Genomic DNA, 19,484 nt, shown 5'->3' with positions numbered 1-19,484 from the left:
TTCCATGGCAACCAGCATTTTTTCAAAGAGAAGATCTTGTCATTTTATGTAATTCACCGCAGCTGAAGAGGGCCGAAATATTAAGTTGTTGCCATGGAGACTGCTTTGATAGATCAGTTTCTTTTGTGTCTTTCTGCTATTTTTTTTTTTTCTCCCCCCCAGTTGAAATGATGTAGTCCAGGAGTCTAGAATTAACACCTTCCTCACAGGGAATAAACCTCTGCCTCTAGATCCCAACACCACAATGGCAGTGGTGGGTGTTTGATTCAGTTACATGCGACGGTACATTAAAGCCCTCACACTCGGGTGTCAGTGACGGGTGCACGGTTATGTTGCTGTCCCCTGCAGAGAACTGTGGTCTCACAGTGTGACTGCTATTATTACCACGCTGTGCAGTCTCCATGCACAGACTGATACCATATCTGTACCCTGAAACTATTGTCCCCACAAGAAAGCTGGGGCCCTTGGCTGGCGAGCATAAAATCACCTCCGACTCCAGCACTGCACAGAATCATGACATGCAGAAATAATAATAATTAAAAAAAACTGATTAATTTTATTTATTTGTGTTATTTTGTTTTGTTTATTATATTGCAAAATAACTGCAACATAAATGGTGAGCTGACTTCCTGATCTCAATAATAAATGATCAGGCATTGGTGACCTTTGGATCCAAAGCCTTCGTTTGTGGGCCATTTTTTATTTTTATTTATTTTTTTGTTTTTTACATACATACACACACATGAAGTGTAGCAGAGCATGCACAATCACCCGTTCCCGGATCCAAATCTAAGGGGCAGCACCTGCATCGCTATTAGGAGCAGCAGCACAGGGTCCAGATCGTCTGGGCTTGGCTAGATGTCCAGCCCTGTCAATCAGCAGACAGGTGGACTTCTAATGAGGCAAATCTATTTGGTAGAATTGATTTGCTCATCTCTAAAATATCTAACTATTTATCTATATCTTCCATTGATGGGCGTTAGCACACATTTATCCCCCTCAGATGCCGTGATTAATTGTGACCATGGCATCTGAGCGGTCTTTCCTGGGGCCCGATCAGCTTCCCCGCACAGCGATCGAAGGAGCTATTTGGTTCCTTTGGCAACCTCGGGCCCTCTGAAGGATCTGATGCTTGCCACAGCTATGTTCCTATGGAGCCCTGGCATAAAACTATGGCGAAATTGGATTTTCTTTTCCAGTTACACCCCATTTGAAATTTTAGTTTCAGCTTTCCACTACACCAATATTAAATGCTGTCATTAGAAAGTGCAACTTGTCCCAGCAAAAAAAGTTATGGCTCCAGGAAGGCAGGGAGTGAAATATGTAAACGCAAATGATCCCTCTGTCACTCAATAGTACAAGCAGAGAAGAAACGTTGAAATATATATTTTAAAGAAAAATGCCTGTTTCTCTACTTATGAATCACTTCCTCTCCCTCTGAACTTATCATTGTCCCCCAGTTCATGAGAGACTAGATGGACTATCAGCCCACTAAGGGATCAGGTTACATGCTGCCCATAGAAGTATATGGAGAGAGGGGAGGAGAAGTGAGCTGCTGGAGGGAGACAGAGGCACAGACACTCTAGGCTTCTGAAGGCTGTTGGAAGTTTCTCATCCCTTTTCTGGATTCCCAGCCACACTGCTCACTACTGCTGTATGATACAATCTGTGTAGCTGATTCTCCAGGTGTGCTACAGTGAAATAGAAGTGCCGTATTTCCGCCTATGGGAGACATCATAGTAGCTAGTTTCTGCTCCCTAGCTCAGGGAAAACTGTTGGTTACTGTATTGAAGCATATCCTATAGGTTTTCAGTCCATTTTCTACTTGGGATACTTTGCCATATGTTTTTCAGATAAACCGTATATATTTAAGAATGTATTGCACTATGGAAAAATATATCGGATTGTGTCAATTGTCCTGCAGTTAGAATTACTGACCCGACACAACAATATTAGGGCCCTCGCCTCCACTGGGTACAGCAGGTACAGACACACAGTCTCCAGGGTCGTCCAGTCTTGGCATGATTGGCAGTGGCAAAGAGCCAGTGTTGAACTCTGTCACCTCGGTGCAGATCTTTTAGGCGCAATCTGCAACCTACTTGACAGATCTGGAGTGCCACCTGCCACTTTCTGTTCACACCTTGTCACCGGCAGACCTGTTTACCCATTGCCCTGCATGTGTTATGTGGAAATCTAGTGGGTACAGATAGCCCTTTGTAACTTTTTCCCTGTCTGTATAATATGCTAATTGTACTTATGCTTGATGGGTGTTGAATACTTTTTTTATGATCCTTCATATGTGTTTGTGTTACAGGAGGCTGAATAGCACCCAAGGAGAGATTCGTGTGGGGCCTAGTCACCAGGTAGTGTTAATTAAACTTTTGCGTTGACCCCCTACTTCCACCCTTTATTAATTTTTTATGTATTTTCTTTCTTTTTTTGGGGGGGGGGGGGGGGGGGTTGTTTTTTGTTGTAATCATTAATGTGGCACTTGACATAAATATATTAAGTTTTTGTTCTGTTAAATGGGTTTTACAAGTGTTTAATATTCAACGTATCCTCAGCTTACCAAGCACAGCATAGTCTATTGGATAGTGGGTGTGATCTTACTGACCTAGGAAGAGGGCACAGAGATCACAGGAGCACGGTGGGCTGTCAGACCCCCACTGATCAGATCCTGAGGATAGGACATCAGTGTTAGCAGAGTACTTCCTTGCTGCAGTCAGCAGACACGCGCTGTTTTATGACGGCCTATGCTTACCTTGCCATAGACACAGAGTGGTTTGTGTTCTGCTGATAGACTTGAAGGGTAGCAACTGTGTATTAAAGAGGTATTCCCATCGCATAAAGAGATGGTATATTTCTAGAAATTGCTATCACTTTATGAATGTTATGGGTCCTTTTGAGACCCTCACCGATCCTGAGAAGGAAATCAGTGCTGATGCCCCTTCACTGTTTTTCCCTGCACCACAGCGCTCCTGGCTGAGCAGCTGTCCCATTGAGTGGAGCTGAGCTGCAGTTCCCATGCACAGTGGTTGTTTCAGGATCGGTGAGGATCCAAGAGTCAGATCCAACCTAATTTAAAGTAGTGGCACCTCATATCCTTTATGATAATGGAATACCCCTTTTATGTGTACAAGTTATTTGGACAGCCTGACAGCGCTAGGGGAATTAAAGCAATTCCGTCTTTTGATGTCTATAGGGCCCCTTTCACACGGGCGATTATTCCGCGCGGATGCGATGCGTGAGTTGAACGCATTGCATCAGCACTGAATACCGACCCATTCATTTCTATGGGGCTGTTCACATGAGCAGTGATTTTCACGCATCACTTGTGCGTTGCGTGAAAATCGCAGCATGCTCTATATTCTGCGTTTTTCACGCAACGCAGGCCCCATAGAAGTGAATGGGGTTGCGTGAAAATCGCAAGCAAGTGTGGATGTGGTGCGATTTTCACGCACGGTTGCTAGGAGACGATCGGGATGGAGACCCGATCATTATTATTTTCCCTTATAACATGGTTATAAGGGAAAATAATAGCATTCTAAATACAGAATGCATAGTACAATAGCGCTGGAGGGGTTAAAAAATAAATAAAAATAATTTAACTCCCCTTAGTCCACTTGATCGCGATGCCCGGCATCTCCTTTACTGAACAGGACCTGTGGTGAGCATTCATTACAAGGTCAAGGACCTGTGGTGACGTCACTCCGGTCATCACATGGTACATCACATGATCTTTTACCATGGTGATGGATCATGTGATGACCGGAGTGACGTCACCACAGGTCCTTGACCTGTAATGAATGCTCACCACAGGTCCTGTTCAGTAAAGGAGACAGAAGAAGATGTCGGGCATTGCGATCAAGTGGACTAAGGTGAGTTAAATTATTATTATTATTTTTTTAACCCCTCCAGCGCTATTTTACTATGCATTCTGTATTTAGAATGCTATTATTTTCCCTTATAACTATGTTATAAGGGGAAATAATACAATCTACAGAACACCGATCCCAAGCCCGAACTTCTGTGAAGAAGTTCGAGTTTGGGTACCAAACATGCGCGATTTTTCTTACGCGAGTGCAAAACGCATTACAATGTTTTGCACTCGCGCGGAAAAATTGCGGGTGTTCCCCTAACGCACCCGCACATTTTCCCGCAACGCCCGTGTGAAAGAGGCCTTAGAAAATTCTATATTATGGAAATGTAGATTGGCTGCAGGTGATGCTACACTTTAAAGGGGTGGGGCTCATCCGCAGTCCTTCAAAAACAGGTGACAAAGCAGTTACATAATTAAACCACATGACCACCATTATTTTGGTTGAATGTATGTGGTGGGCATGTTGGTGAGTTGTTTACATACCTGGGTAATGGGCAGCCCGGGACCTTGTGATCTGAAAGATATGTCTGATTGCTGTGGCACAGCATAGAATTTCATACCCATTTAGCTTTGAATATTTTTAGTGGCCAAACCCCTTCATGACCAAATGTTAAAGCGGTCCTGTCCCCACCAAATGCAGCGCAATCTGTGCAGGCCGTATGTTATACAGCAGGAGGAGCTGAGCACATTGATATGTGGTTTGTGGGAAAATATTAAATAAAACTTGTAATTTATTCATTTAAACCTCTGCTGTTTCTGTACTTCAGTCCACCCCCATGTACAGCTGTCAGCTATCTATGAATACACACTGACACAGAGAATACTATCAGTCACTGACAACACCTCCCCTGTGTACAACTGAAGTCTGAAAAAGCAGAGATGTAAATGTATAAGTTACAAGTTCTATTGAATAATTTCCTATAAAACCATATATCGGTCTGCTCAGCTCCTCCTGCTCTATAACATGCTGCCTGCAGACTGCACTGTGTTTGTGATGACAGGCTCTCTTTAAAGAGGACCATTCATGGGTCCAGACATTATAAACAAAGTATCAGGGTATGTAGGGCATAGTGCAGGGATCTAACTGCACTTACTATTTTTCTGGGCGCCGCTCCGTTCGCCCTCTGTGGCCCCCGTTGTATTCTCCCGCCTGGTATGCTAATTTTAGCATCGGTACAGGGAGGAGGAGACTGAGTCTTTCTCCGTGGGCGTCTCCTTCTCCATGGCTGTAGCGCTGTTCAATCGCAGCGGAGAGCGTCACAGCCAGGGAGAAAAAACGAACTCAGGAGACGCCCATGGAGAAAGACTCAGTCTCCTCCTCCCTGTACCGATGCTGAAATTAGATTACCAGGCGGGAGAATACAACAGGGGCCACAGCGGGCGAACGGAGCGGCGCCCATGAAAAATAGTAAGTGCAGTTAGATCCCTGCACTATGCCCTATATACCCTGATACTTAGTTTATAATGTCTGGACCCATGAAAGGTCCTCTTTAAAATAGTTTTGCAAAGATAATCAGCAGGCCAGCTACAGTATCTTATAGATGCATCCCAGCTGCAATATATTTTATAGATGTCCTGGGCTATTTTGCCGACGTTCGCACTGCCAAAGGCTCTGATCCGCTGACTCATAATTGACGGGTTCCAGATAAATATTGTCTTTTTAAGTATGATTTGTATTGCATCTGTAAGAAGTAATTACAGAGGCTGGAAACCGTTTGCTGTGAAGTACTCTCCATCCTTACTGCTGAAATGGCTGCAGTCGACTAAAGATGCTAATTAGGTCTCCCGACAGAGTAATACCTGTTTAATGGCAGAGTCTTCTCCCCAGAACCTTGTCTTTTTTGCATATCTTATTGCGTTAGACTGGCCTGATCACCCTAGCTCTTACAGGTTCGCCAGGGTGTTCCTGTTGGTTTGGATCAAATTGTGCAGTCTAAATCTTTCAAGTGATTATATCCAGTCCCAGTCAGTACACCGATCAGTGACACTTACATTTATTTATATCTTAGCAATAACCTGCCATGGTAAGTGTTGTGATCCATTGACTTGAGTCTCATCTGCTCAGTTTTAGGTACTGTGTAATGTATGACCGAGGGTTCCTAACCTCTTACTCTGCTCAACAGGCCAAGCTTCCTGATCTCCAACCTTTCCCTTCCCCTGACTGTGATCCCATCACTCAGCATGAAGAGCTGGTGTGGATGCCCGGTGTCAATGACTGCGATCTGCTGATGTATCTCCGGGCAGCCAGGTGAGCTTTCCCACAGGTCTTTTTGCAACTATGCCCTTGCCAATATATGGACATCTGACTCCAGTTGTAAGCCTGGTACATGACTGGTACCACAGCAGTTTAAACCTTGTTTGATGGCTATAATTATTGTAGCTTCCACAAACTACAAGGGGCATCACATTTACTATAAACATGGTACATCTCATGTAGTTATACGTCCTCTAGTCTGTCCTCTGTGGGTCCTTTGTGCAGGGCTGCCAGTCGCTGAGTAGGACCACCCACTGGCCGGAGAACGAGCAGGAACTAAAATGAAAAAGTGAAAAGTTATCCTGAATCATTTCCCACAAAACTATATATCAATCAGTTCAGCTCCTCCTGCTTTATATATGGGACCTCTGCTGGTCCCAAGAATGCAGGTACTGTAGTTCCTTTTGCCTGCACAGTGCAATCCCACCCTCAAATGATTGAGGCAATGTTGTAGTTCCCTGTGCAGGACTAAAGTGTTTCTTTACACTCAATGACAAAAAATATATGTAAATGATTACAGATGTGGTCTGATTAGACACTGGGTCTTGCCACAAGAGGGCGTAAAAGTGCTTCACTGCCCTATAAAAAGGCTCTCAGCGGCCACTTTTGGGTGGTAAACCTCTTGGCGAGAGATCGTTGACTGCTAGACATGCCTCTACAACAGGGATCAGCAACCTCCGGCACTCCAGCTGTTCAGAAACTACAACTCCCAGAATGCTTCATTCATTTCTATGGGAGTTAGAGCAGCCAAGCATGTTTGCTTGCTGGGAGTTGTAGTTTCACATCAGCTGGAGTGCTGAAGGTTGCTAATCCCTGCTCTACAATGTACTTGACAACATTTTGTCCAGCTGACAGACTTTAAGAGGGGGAGCATCATTGGACTGAGAGAAGTAGGTTGGTTGTTTTGAGGAGCTGCCCGCCATCAAGGCTGTTCTGACCTAGCTGTTAGAAGGTATTGGGAGAAGTAATTATGCGAAGGCACGGACACACGACGAACAGGCTCCAGACGGCCCAGACAGACCACCAGGGGACATAATTGTTTTATCCACTAACAAGCACAAGCAGCTCCCATAGTTTTGTTGTCCACCATGCAGACACAGGTGGCACCTTCATTACACACCCCTGTCTGTGCCTGAACCATTTTCTGGCACTTTAGCAAAAGGAAATTTGGTGTTCTGGCACCCATTACATATCCTGCCACTGACAGCCAGCCACCATCTCCTTCGTTTGCGGTGGTGGTATAAACTGTAAACCTGGACTGCTACGGAATTGAACCCCATCATCTTCTGCAACAAATCCAGGTTCTGTTTGGGATCTGATGACGGTCATGTATGGAGGCCCTCCTGGTAAGCGCCTTTGCTTTGAACTGACACATTGTGCCAGCTACTGGTGTGATGATCTGGGAGCCATCGCATATGACACCCCTAGTAGTGATATGAGGGACACTAACAGCTCAGCGATATGTTCAGGACATCCTGGTGCCACATGTTGTCTCTAATGGTAGGGCTCCCAACTGGCTTTTTCACCCATACACAGCAAGGGTTTCCCAGGAATGTCTCTGCCAGATTACATCACTTCCTTGGCTGCCCGGTCACCAGATTTATTGCCAATTGAGCATTTATGTGACCAGCTGGGACACCAGCTTTGGCAGCCTAAGGCCTCTTTCACACGGGCGTCGCGTGTGAGGGCCGGATAGGATGCGGGTGCGTTACGGGAAAATGTGAGATATTTATTTTTTTCCCGCGCAAGTGCAAAGCGTTTTTATGCGTTTTGCACGGTCGTGAGTAAAATCGGCATGTTTGGTACCCAGACCCGAACCCGGACTACTTCACAGAAGTTCAGGCTTAGGATCGGTGTTTAGATTTTATTATTTTCCCTTATAACATGGTTAGAAGGGAAAATAATAGCATTCTTAATACAGAACGCAAAGTAAATTAGAGATGGAGGGGTAAAAAAATTAATAAAAATAATTGCGGATGCGGTGCGATTTTCATGCATGGTTACTAGGTGATGATCAGGATGGGGACCCGATCTTTATTATTTTTCCTTATAACCTTTGGTCCTTTTCTCCCAGGTCCTCAAAGAAGAGAAGCCGGGCTGCGCGAACAAATGGATGAGGCGAGTTTAAAGAGGACCTTTCACCGATCCTGACATTGTGAACTAAGTATCATGACATATACAGCGGCGCCCAGGGATCTCACTGCACTTACTATTATCCCTGGGCGCCGCTCCGTTCTCCCGTTATGTCCTCCGGTATGTTAGGGGACTTGGTTATAGTAGGCGGAGTCTGCCCTTGTTCTGCGGGCGTCTCCTTCTCCTAGGCTGTAGCGCTGGCCAATCGCAGCGCAGAGCTCACAGCCTGGGAGAAAAAAACCTCCCAGGCTGTGAGCTCTGCGCTGCGATTGGCCAGCGCTACAGCCAGAGAAGGAGACGCCCGCAGAACAAGGGCAGACTCCGCCTACTATAACCAAGTCCCCTAACATACCGTAGGACATAACGGGAGAACGGAGCGGCGCCCAGGGATTATAGTAAGTGCAGTGAGATCCCTGGGCGCCGCTGTATATGTAATGATACTTAGTTCACAATGTCAGGATCGGTGAAAGGTCCTCTTTAAACTCGCCTCATCCATTTGTTCGTGCAGCCCGGCTTCTCTTCTTTGAGGACCTGGGAGAAAAGGACCAAAGGTTATAAGGAAAAATAATAAAGATCGGGTCCCCATCCTGATCATCACCTAGTAACCATGCATGAAAATCGCACTGCATCCGCACTTGCTTGCGGATGCTTGCGATTTTCACGCAGCCCCATTCACTTCTATGGGGCCTGCGTTGCGTGAAAAACACACAATATAGAGCATTCTGCGATTTTCACGCAACGCACAAGTGATGTGTGAAAATCACCGCTCATGTGCACAGCCCCATTGATGTGAATGTGTCCGGATTCAGTGTGGGTGCAATGCGTTCACCTCACACATTGCACCCGCGCGAAATTCTCGCCCGTGTGAAAGAGGCCTAAGAGTATACAGGATCTACAGGCCGAGCTGTAACGTCTGTAGCTGAATGTGCCGCAGGATACATACATGGAACCTGTGTGCTTTCGTGGCCAACTGTATCTCCTCTTGTATCCAGGCCGTTTCTCATCTTGTATCCAAGCTAGAGGCCATATCTCATCATTGTATCCAAGCTAGAGGTGGCCCACCAGGGTCCTTGAGCCTCCTTTCTATTGTACAGCTTTTCCCCATAAACTTATCCTTTTGCTCTAATATTGTAATCGCTTAGGCTACTTTCTTACTAGCGTTAATATTTTCCGCTATTGAGATCCATCATAGGCTCTCAATACCGGAAAAAAAACATTTCCGTTTTGTTCCCATTTATTGTCAAAGGGGACAAAACATAACTGAACAGAGCGGATTGCTCCAAAATGCATTCCGTTCTCATACCGGATATCAAACCGCAGCATGCTTTCCATCCTGGGATGCAGAGCAAAATGGATCCGTCATGACCCACAATGCCATTCAATGGGGAAGGGATCAGTTTTCTCTGACAATATAAAACAAATTCGTCCCCCATTAACTTTCAATGGAGTTCATGACGGATCCGTCTTAGCAATGTTAAAGATAATACAACCGGATCCGTTCATAACGGATGCAGATGGTTGTATTATCAGTAACGGAAGCGTTTTTGCCGGATCCAGCAAGAACGCTAATGTGAAAGTAGCCTTACATACATCATCATTACAATCACACATAGAAAGTTTCATTCCATTCCAACAACTCAAGTGCATTATATTTTTTTGTCAATGAGCTTATTTGGGTGTAACCAGCATTATAGTCATTTCCCGTGTGTATCTCTTTGCACAGGAGCATGGCTGCCTTTGCAGGGATGTGTGATGGCGGGTCTACAGAAGATGGCTGCGTTGCTGCTTCTCGTGATGATACAACACTCAACGCACTTAACACAGTAAGTATGGGCATTAGGAAGTGCACAAGCCTCCCGTGGTTGTACTTTATTTGGTCTCTTGAATATATTGTAATGTTCAACATCAGTCTTTTCATCCTTTTAATCTTAATTTTTTTTTTATATGGACTATTAAACAATTTGTTAAGCAGGAATAGACTGTGGCGTGTGTGTATTATCCTGGCACTCTGTGCAAGTCACTGGGGAGGTGCTGTAAGTGGTTTTCAGCTGTCTGATGGTTGCAGCGGATGTGACATTTTCCAATCATGCAAATTGACAGGCAGATGAATCATACCTTGAATATTACCATAGAGGTGGAAGGCCGTTATCGACTGATGGATATTAGTTATGATCTTCTATCTGGACATCATTTATTTTTTTATTTTTTTTAAATACTTTTTCCTCCTGGTAAATTGTGGAGATGTAGTCCATGTCTGGATCTGTATGTGCTTTTGCCCCAGTAAGGCTACTTTCACACTAGCGTTTTGGCTTTCCGTTTGTGAGATCCGACATGGGCTCTCACAAGCGGTCCAAAACGGATCAGTTTTGCCCTAATGCATTCTGAATGGAAAAAGTTCCGCTCGGAATGCATCAGTTTGCCTCCGATCAGTCTCCATTCTGCTCTGGAGGCGGACACTGCCTGCAGCGTTTTTCTGTCTGCGGTGTGGTGCGGAGCAAGATGGATCCGTCCCCCATTGACTTTCAATGGAGTTCATGACGGATCCGTCTTGGCTATATAAGACATAATACAACGGATCCGTTCATGACGGATGCATGTGGTTGTATTCGTGTAACAGAAGCGTATTTGCAGATCCATGACTGATCCGCAAAAACCGCTAGTGTGAAAGTAGCCTAAGGTGGGGCTTCACTTCTGTAAATTACATGAAGACCCAATGCACCTTATGGGATAATTTGCCTTAGATGTGTGACTGATGGGTGCATGTGACATAATGCAGTTTTGGCAAGGTTAGGTTAAAAGTCTTAAGATATTTTGAGATTGTGCCCATGGTCCTTGTGATCGTAACAAAACCTTGCGAGAATATTTATTTCTTTATTTATTTTATGCACTTATATAGCGCAGCGCTTTACAGACATTAGCATGAAGCTGTCCCCAAATGGGGCTCACAATCTAAGGTCCCTATCAGTATGTGTTTGGAAACCAGAGGAAACCCACACAAACCCAGGGAAAACATACAAACTCCATGTCCTTGGTCGGATTCGAACCGAGGACCCCAGCACTGGGCCACCGTGCTGTGAGTAATACCATCTAGAAGACAACACATAGCAATCTGCATTGCAGGCCAGCATTGTGGAGCCATGAATTATATTCCATGTGGGAAGTGAAAGAGGTGGTTTAGGGTCCCTTACACATGAATTTGGTTTGGCAGTGTTCTTATATTTTTTTTTTTATGTCATATGTATTATTATGGCGCTTTTTTTAAGTGTCTGAACAGTGTTTTCTTCAGCAGTTTTTTTTTCCCTATTGAGTGCCTGAAAAAATACCATTGCTACAGCATGCTATGAAAAGAATAAACACCTTGCACACAAAAAATGCAGTACAATTAAAAAAAGAACTACTTGAAAAAAAATGCTCGTATGTACTAGGTTTCAGAACTCCCATAGACTTTCAGCTTACATCTGGGGTTGGCGTTTTTGCAGACAAAGCACAGAAAAAAATGCAAAAAAAAATAAAAACAGTAGGCAAAAATGCCCCTAAAACTGTTAACCCACACAATCGCGGTTTATATTCTATTAAGGCATATAAACGTAACTAATGGGAATATTCAGCTCCGGACCCCCTTTTCTACAGCAGACCTGGCCAGTGGATGCATTACATTAAATAACTCACCACCTTGTACTACTGTTTTTCCCTTTCTCAGTCGAAAAGCATACTGTATAAGGCTACTTTCACACTAGTGTTTTTACCATATTCGGCAGGGTTCAGCAAAAACGCTTCTGTTACTGATAATACAACCATCTGCATCCGTTATGAACGGATCCGCTTGTATTATCTTTAACATAGCCAAGACGGATCCGTCATGAACTCCATTAAAAGTCTATGGGGGACGGATCCTTTTTCTATTGTGGCAGAGAAAACTGATCCGTCCACATTGACTTGCATTGAGGGTCATGCCGGATCTGTCTTGCTCCGTATCCCAGGACGGAAAGCGAACTACAACATGCTGTGGTTTGCTCTCCGGTATGGGAACAGAACGCATTTTGGAGCAATCTGTTCTGTTCAGTTACGTTTTGTCCCCATTGACAATGAATGGGAACAAAACTGAAGCGTTTTTTTTTTTTGGTATTGAGCCCCTATGACTGATCTCAATACCGGAAAACTAAAACGCTAGTGTGAAAGTAGCCCAAGTATGGTTTGTTGGGCATGATTGAAGGGATATGAAACTAAGGCTCAGGCACTGATACAACGAATGCATCCTCTGTACAGTATTGCTGAATGTCAGCAGTATAGAAATACAGTGAGAGTCTTGTATATATGTCACCGAGCTCTTTGTACTGCCTCGCTCTTTGTTGTTGCCTCTGGTGCTTCCAGGTAGTTATATGCAGCCCTGGGAGATATAAAGGCACCGGATGAGCAGTGTCATTTATTATTATGGAAATTCAATAAGGTTTCCATCCCTGCTATAAATCAGGCTTGACAATTCAGGGCTTTATTTCTGCAATACCAGCAGCACCTGCTATCAGCAGCCAGAGAGCAGTGATTTAATGGTTCACGGACAAGGCAGAGGACGGAGAGGGGGCTTCCATGGAGCTGATAAGATGTAGTCATCCATGGGAATGTAGCACCTACTGGGCCTTTCAGAGTGTCCTTGGGCCCTGCTATTTGTGGTGTGCGGTATCCCTTTACGCGTCTGGGTAAGAATGTGGGCGGCCACGATGTAAAAGGAACTCTTCTAAATATAAGGCTGAGCTGGCGATGGTGGAAGCAAGTCGTCCCAGGAGGCCGCCGCTTCTCTGCTGAGGGATTCTATTATTTTCAGAGCGGTAACTAATAAGCCAGTATAACCCACACAAACCCGACGTTGTGTACACTGGTGTAATGTTTTCCAACCTGCCCACCATTCAGGTTATATTTTTATATGTAGAATTGAATGGAGGAAGCAACCTAAACCCAGTGGACGGCTTCCACGGTATCATTTTTTTTATTTATTTTTCTATAATGTGTATCTTTAATACAAAGCGGGGAACAGTGGACAGTTCATTGTCTAGAATGGACATTATGCTAGCATTTTCATAGTCCATTTATCATATCACATAACTGATGATTAGCTCCAGTTTTATTTTATTTTTTTTATATATTTTTTTTTCCCCCCCTTCAATCTGTGAAATGTAATTTTTTTTTTCCAGACTTAACCGAATTTATTCCTATGGATAATAAATCTTGAAATATGGATATTTCTGTCTGGTATACGTGAGGCTAAGCAGATCCGAAGCCCGTAATATATTGTGAGGAGCTAGCAATGTAATGGCTCATTATAGAAGCACAGGTTGCCAAAGCCGCCTTCTCCTACCCCCATTCAGCTTAGAAACAGGAAAGGTATCTCTAGAATATGCGGTGTAATTGAAGATATAAATTAGAATGCAGCGCTGTGTTGAGATGTGAGAGACGCGGAATGGAGTTCATTATGAAACCAAGGAACCTTCCAGCTGTGCCACTAAAAAAGGAAATGGCGAGATCGCACCAGCGGCAGATGGCATTTATACATGAATGTACCTGTACGCCGCTCAGTGCACGCTTAGTCTGTGCGCACGGTTTCTATATAACTGCATCAGTAGGTTCTGGGGGCAGATTAGCCTTCCCCTTTATATACCTATAGAGCATGTCCCATTCTATGCCAACAATGAATAGGATCAGTCCAGGGGGCACGGTTAGCTTGGCACCTAGTGGCACTAGGTGTGCTGATGTGTAAAGCAAAGGAGCATAAGATCAAATGTTTGGTTGGTCATTTGCCTGTGGCACATAGGTCCAAAAGTCCAAACTTTAAAACCCAAATTTGTATTGGCAACCAGAGTCCTTGCTTCCATGTACCGGGGAGGGGACTACATAACACAGTGATAAATTTAAGGGGTATTGCCATCTCATGGAATAATGAAAAAGGCCAACTTCTATGGGAGTCGCCCAGTGTGGCACCGCCTACTTGGCTGGTTCTGTAACTGGCCACCTTTCCTGCAGCATAAAACGGGTATTCTGATTACAGCCATGGCTCAGATGGGCGTACCCCTTTAAGTTGCACCATAATGCTGAACATAACTGAGCATGTTGCTTATCCTTTGGCAGACCTAAAAACCAGGCCTAGAGATTGGTGTTTACTTGCTTTTCGTGAGCGGTCGTTCGACTTCAGGGATAGGGGAGGCATGTTGAGTGCTCTGTTTTCGGTTACTGGAGCTTTGCTGCGTGTGTAGTACAGGGGGGAGTAAGGGGGATGTCTGTGAGCTGCGGCTCTAAAGTGCTAGAAATGTATCCCGTCTGGGTATGTAAAGCAGAAGTGGTGGCTCATAGCAAGGTTTAGCCTCTGCAGACGGCTTCCTCCACGTCAGACTGATGTGCAGCACAAGAAATGCGCTGTCGTTTATCTGCTGTGATTCAAGGAAAAACCCAGAATGGAGGAGGACAGCATATGATTAGTACGTCCAGCAGAGGAGATGCAGAATCCTCCAGTGGTGTGTACAGGTGGCCTGTTGCAGGTTACAGACAACCTTTAGGGGTGGCCTGTAGACCCCATGCTGCCTGCCGCATTTCTGAAATACCATTATTAGTGCACTGGGCTCCTGAAATTATTTTTGACTGGAGAGCATTGGACAAAATCCCCACTGTTCATTATAGGATCCTGTGTAATTCTGCTTCATATTTGTGCTCTTTCTAGCTACATGAAAGCAACTACGATGCCGGGAAGGCGCTGCAACGTTTGGTGAAGAAGCCTGTTCCCAAACTGATAGAGAAGTGCTGGACAGAGGAGGAAGTGGTAAGACGCTGATGGGATCCACGATGGGGCATTTCACAGACAAGAGGTTGCGTATAACCTACCCTTAAGGCCTCATGCACACGAACGTGGTTTGTTTCCGTGTCCGTTCCGTTTTTTTTGCGGATAGGATGCGGATCTATTCATTTCAATGCTTCCGAAAAAAACACGGACAGCACACCGTGTGCTATCCACATTAGTATGTCCATTCCGTTGCCCCGCCAAAAAAATAGTGCATGTCCTATTTTTTTTATAGTTTGCGGACAAGGATAGGCATTATTACAATGGATCCGCCAAAAAAACGGATACCATACGGAACGTCATCCGTTTTATTAGCGGATCCGCAATTTGAGGAGCGCAAAACACATACGGTCATGTGCATGTAGCCTTAGGGTCCTTTCACAGTCCTTGTGAGTCCTTATGTGAATGGGTCCGCATCCGTTCAACAATTTTGCGGAACGGGTTTAGACCTATTCATTTCAATGGGCCCCGCAAAAAAGATAGAGCATGTCCTATTCTTGTCCGCAATCGCAGACAAGAATAGGCATCTTCTATATAGTGCCAGCCATGTGTGGTCCGCAAAATGCAGAACGCATACGGCCGGTATATGCTTGCTTTGCGGATCTGCCATTTGGGGACCGCAAAACACTTAAGGTTGTGTGAATGGAGCCTAAGAAGGTAGCTGCGCCCTCTGCAGACACTTGCATCCACCTGGCGGAATACATCTCTTCCCTGGCCTCTCAGCAGCATGTAAGCAGATCACACATTAAAAGTCAGATTAGATGGCACAGCCAATAAAACATGATCAGGCCTTTAGTACTTGGATGGAGCAGAGGTGGTGGCAGATTTATGCCCTCGAAAATAGAATCACATCGCATTGCCTGTGTCTCTTATGGAATCACTTACAGTAATACATGAGATTTATGTCCTAACCATATTTAAACCTCTTTGAGGTGGGAGATCCTAGAAATGGGAAACGTCTGTTGACTCCCATAGTGTTCCTTACCCTTACCTTAAAGGGCTTCTGTCATCAGGAACATGGTGACTCTCTGTGCCTCCGTTTTGCGAAAAATGAACTTTTATTTTATGCAAATCAGCCTCTAGGAGCAATGTGGGTGTTGCCCCTACTCCTAGAGTCTCTGTTCTCCCTCCTCTGGCCATGCCCTCAACATTGGGATTGACGGGGCCAGGCAGTGTTCACATCATCCAGCCTGGCCCCGTCAATCAACATGATGAGGGAGAACAGAGACTCCAGGAGTCGGGGCAACACCCACATTGCTCCTAGAGGCTCATTTGCATAAAATAAAAGTTATTTTTCACAAAAACGGAGGCACATAGAAAGAAGGGTCAAAGGCTGTTGGCTCCAGCTGACATTGGCACATCTGAAGTCAGGTTAATAACGATGTTCCTGATGTCAGAAGCCATTTAAAGGGCCTGCCCAGGATAAGAGAAAAAAATCAGCTTGTTTGTGTCTTTTTTGGCAGGAGCTCCTCATACCGGAAACTGATCCGTTACACTGCTTTTAATTTAGTCTGTTTCTTCCCCTTTTTGCCTGTCTTCTGTCTAGAACAGTACAGAGCTTACTTTTTCGGCAGGACATCCCATCTGCCGATTGTGTGATCTCTCATAAGGAAATTCCCATATAAGTTCACTGACGCTGCCATCGATTATCCATCTCACCTGAATTAAATACAGCGGAGTGCAAGAGCAGCTACTGTTAAGATCTAATTGAACGAAATGCGTGGTTGGCGTGCAGATGCTGCTATGTCTTTTAAAATAGGATTGTTTTATATTACGGAGGTGCAGAGAATTTCGTCTTTTCTGTGTGATCTCTCCTGCGGTTTGCCCCTCCCCCTTTGATGGCGGGTACCAGTCATTTGGGTAAACTACCTGATTACAGGCGTGCAGTGCACTTGCACTGTAGAAACAAGCAGGCCGTTTGTTCAAATGACGGATGCGCTCCATCTAAGGGGACAGAGCAAGCCAAAGGGAAGATAACGTGATCCCCAGACGGGAGGTCTTGCTGCATCTGTAAACACCGCCATCAGGCTTAAGCGGAGTCACCGCCAAAATTGAAGTAATTGGTAAATTTCTTCTATAATGTGGACAAATGTGTTACTCTATCTTTTTAGCTGATTAGACAACCCCTTTTTTAGTCAGAAGATCCAGATTTTCTGTCCGATAATCGCTAACGAGCATTCGTAGCAACGCTCGTTAGCGATTATCTGGCATTGTAATACTGTCTACGATTGCCCAATGAACGAGCAAATGCCCGTCTGGTAATTCAGATCTTTCAACATGCCAGCAGCAGATCATGCTATGTAATAAAGACCTGCCGCCGGCACACCGCTGTCCTGCATAGCGATCGCTGCTCCCCATGTTGTGGAGGACATTGCTGCATGTAATAGCGGTGTCCTCTGCTAGCTGTCTGACGACTATTCCCTCCCAACATTCGCTGCAGCATCGGGGTGTCTAATACACCCTTTACATGACCGCTTTCATTGCTGTCTGATAATGCAAGAACTGTAGGGAGTATAGCGCACTGCAGATTCAATATTAAAACTGTAAACTTTTGGCAAGCTCTGCCCAGTTCTCCCCAAGTAACAGGCTGAAAACAGTAGGACAAGAAAGTGGCTGTTGCATAGCCTTTTGCTAAGGAGAATCTGGCAACTTTAAATGCATTTAGAAAATGTCGGCATAGCTGAAGCTGCAATGACATTTCACGTTATATTTCTTTTTTTTATACAGAAACGGTTTATCAAAGGGTTAAGACAGTATGGCAAGAACTTCTTCCGAATTAGAAAAGAATTGCTTCCCACCAAAGAGACGGTGAGTGTGTGGTATTGTTTGGTTTGGTGGACTTAATTTTAGGGGTCCCACATTTATTTATTCATTTTTTTAAAATCAGAAATTTTTTTTTTAAACATTATTGAAATTGTACAAACAGTAAGGGGTCCCACATTTTAATGTTACCCCCTTTCACAGGGATCAGCAAGCTCCGGCACTCCAACTGTTCAGAAACTACAACTTCCAGAATGCTTCATTCACTTCTGTGGGAGTTAGAAGAACAGCCGAGCATGTTTGCATGCTGGGAGTTGTTGTTTCGCAGCAGCTGGAGTGCCAAAGGTTGCTGGTCCCTGCCCTATCATTATGTCTGTCCCATACACACAAAACCAGATGGGGCACAAATTTCTAATACACAGGACCCCTAATTTAGGACTTGTGGAGAGCAGGGACTGGATGTTGTACCGAGGAAATACTGTTATGCTCACAAGTGTCCGTAACCTCAGGCATGGTACAGGGAGGCTGGATTGGGATGGGGTGAGTATAATTAAGGGCTCCTTCAGACGACCGTATATTTGTGTCCGCATCCATTCCACAATTTTGCGGATTAGATGCAGACCCATTCATTTAAGTGGTGCTGCAAAAGATGCGACAGCACAACGTGTGCTGTCCGCATCCGGTTAAAACTCGGCCTATGTGCAGACTATCCCTCCTGAGTTCAAACAGCTGACGGCTTATGTGAAGTCATATCTCTCATCTCCTGACCTCATAAACACTCTTTGATAAGCATTTAGCTATAAAGAGTGCTTATGAGTTCAGAAGATAAGGAAATCTTTAGCAGCATGTATTACAACAACTGCTGAAAATTTTTAATAAAGACCAATTGAAATTTTTTATTTTTTTGCCCAAAATGAGTGAAATAAGTACTTAAAAAAATTGCTCCAAATGTGTCTGTAGCCTTTAAAGGGGTTATCCAAGACTAAACTTTTATAACAGGCCTCTTTAGAGAGGTGGACCCGCGGTGGGGTCCCTGCCATTGAGTTCCGGCTGAATCACTCTACGGCCACCTCCACAGGTCTCAAGTCTCTGGGAATCGACAGTGTGTTGACAAGACTGCTGCAGCCAATCACTGGTCAGGACGGTGACCTGTCACCTGTGCAGCAGGTGACCTAACAGGATTTTGATTCCCAGAGACTCAGGACCTGCGTAGGTAGCTGTGGAGCATGTAGCCGAAATCCAGTGGCAGGGACCAGTTAAGTATGAACCCCAAACAGAACCTGGATTTGTCACTAAAGACGATACAGTTCTAGTCCATAGCAGTCCAGGGTTGTCCTTCATGACACCACTGCAGACAAAGGTGGCTTTGGCTGGCTGCCAGTGGCAGGACACATAATGGGCACTATGACACCAAATTTCCTACTGAGCGCCTGGGAATGGTCGGGGCAGAGACAGGGGTCTGTAATGAAGGTGCCACTTGTCTAGAAGGTGGACAATCAAACTGTGGGAGGAGCTAGTGCTTTTTGGCGGTTCAAACGATCTCTGGTCTGTTCGGCATCTGTTCGCCATGAGTGTATGCCCTCACGTGCTCCTAACATTGAGTTGAAACAACCATTCTGTGTCTCTCAGTCAAATGA

General features: G+C 44.8%; 1 protein-coding gene across 11 annotated transcripts in view; it reads left to right on the top strand.

Annotated features, from left to right (window-relative positions):
• The window catches only part of RERE (arginine-glutamic acid dipeptide repeats), a 354,724-nt gene that overhangs the window by 302,201 nt on the left and 33,039 nt on the right, over positions 1-19,484 (top strand). For 7 of the 11 annotated variants that reach the window (XM_040427238.1, XM_040427218.1, XM_040427229.1 and 4 more), the window contains 5 exons: positions 2,315-2,366; positions 6,004-6,128; positions 9,991-10,090; positions 14,971-15,069; positions 17,815-17,895. In XM_040427238.1, the coding sequence (XP_040283172.1) occupies positions 2,315-2,366; positions 6,004-6,128; positions 9,991-10,090; positions 14,971-15,069; positions 17,815-17,895 (457 nt within the window). The remainder of the gene's footprint in view (positions 1-2,314; positions 2,367-6,003; positions 6,129-9,990; positions 10,091-14,970; positions 15,070-17,814; positions 17,896-19,484) is intronic. The other 4 variants (XM_040427222.1, XM_040427211.1, XM_040427263.1 and 1 more) reach the window with 1 other exon arrangement.

This window comes from Bufo bufo, chromosome 1 (genome assembly GCF_905171765.1).
Source record: "Bufo bufo chromosome 1, aBufBuf1.1, whole genome shotgun sequence".
Lineage (NCBI taxonomy): Eukaryota > Metazoa > Chordata > Amphibia > Anura > Bufonidae > Bufo > Bufo bufo.
This window is presented reverse-complemented; position numbering and strand designations above follow the sequence as displayed.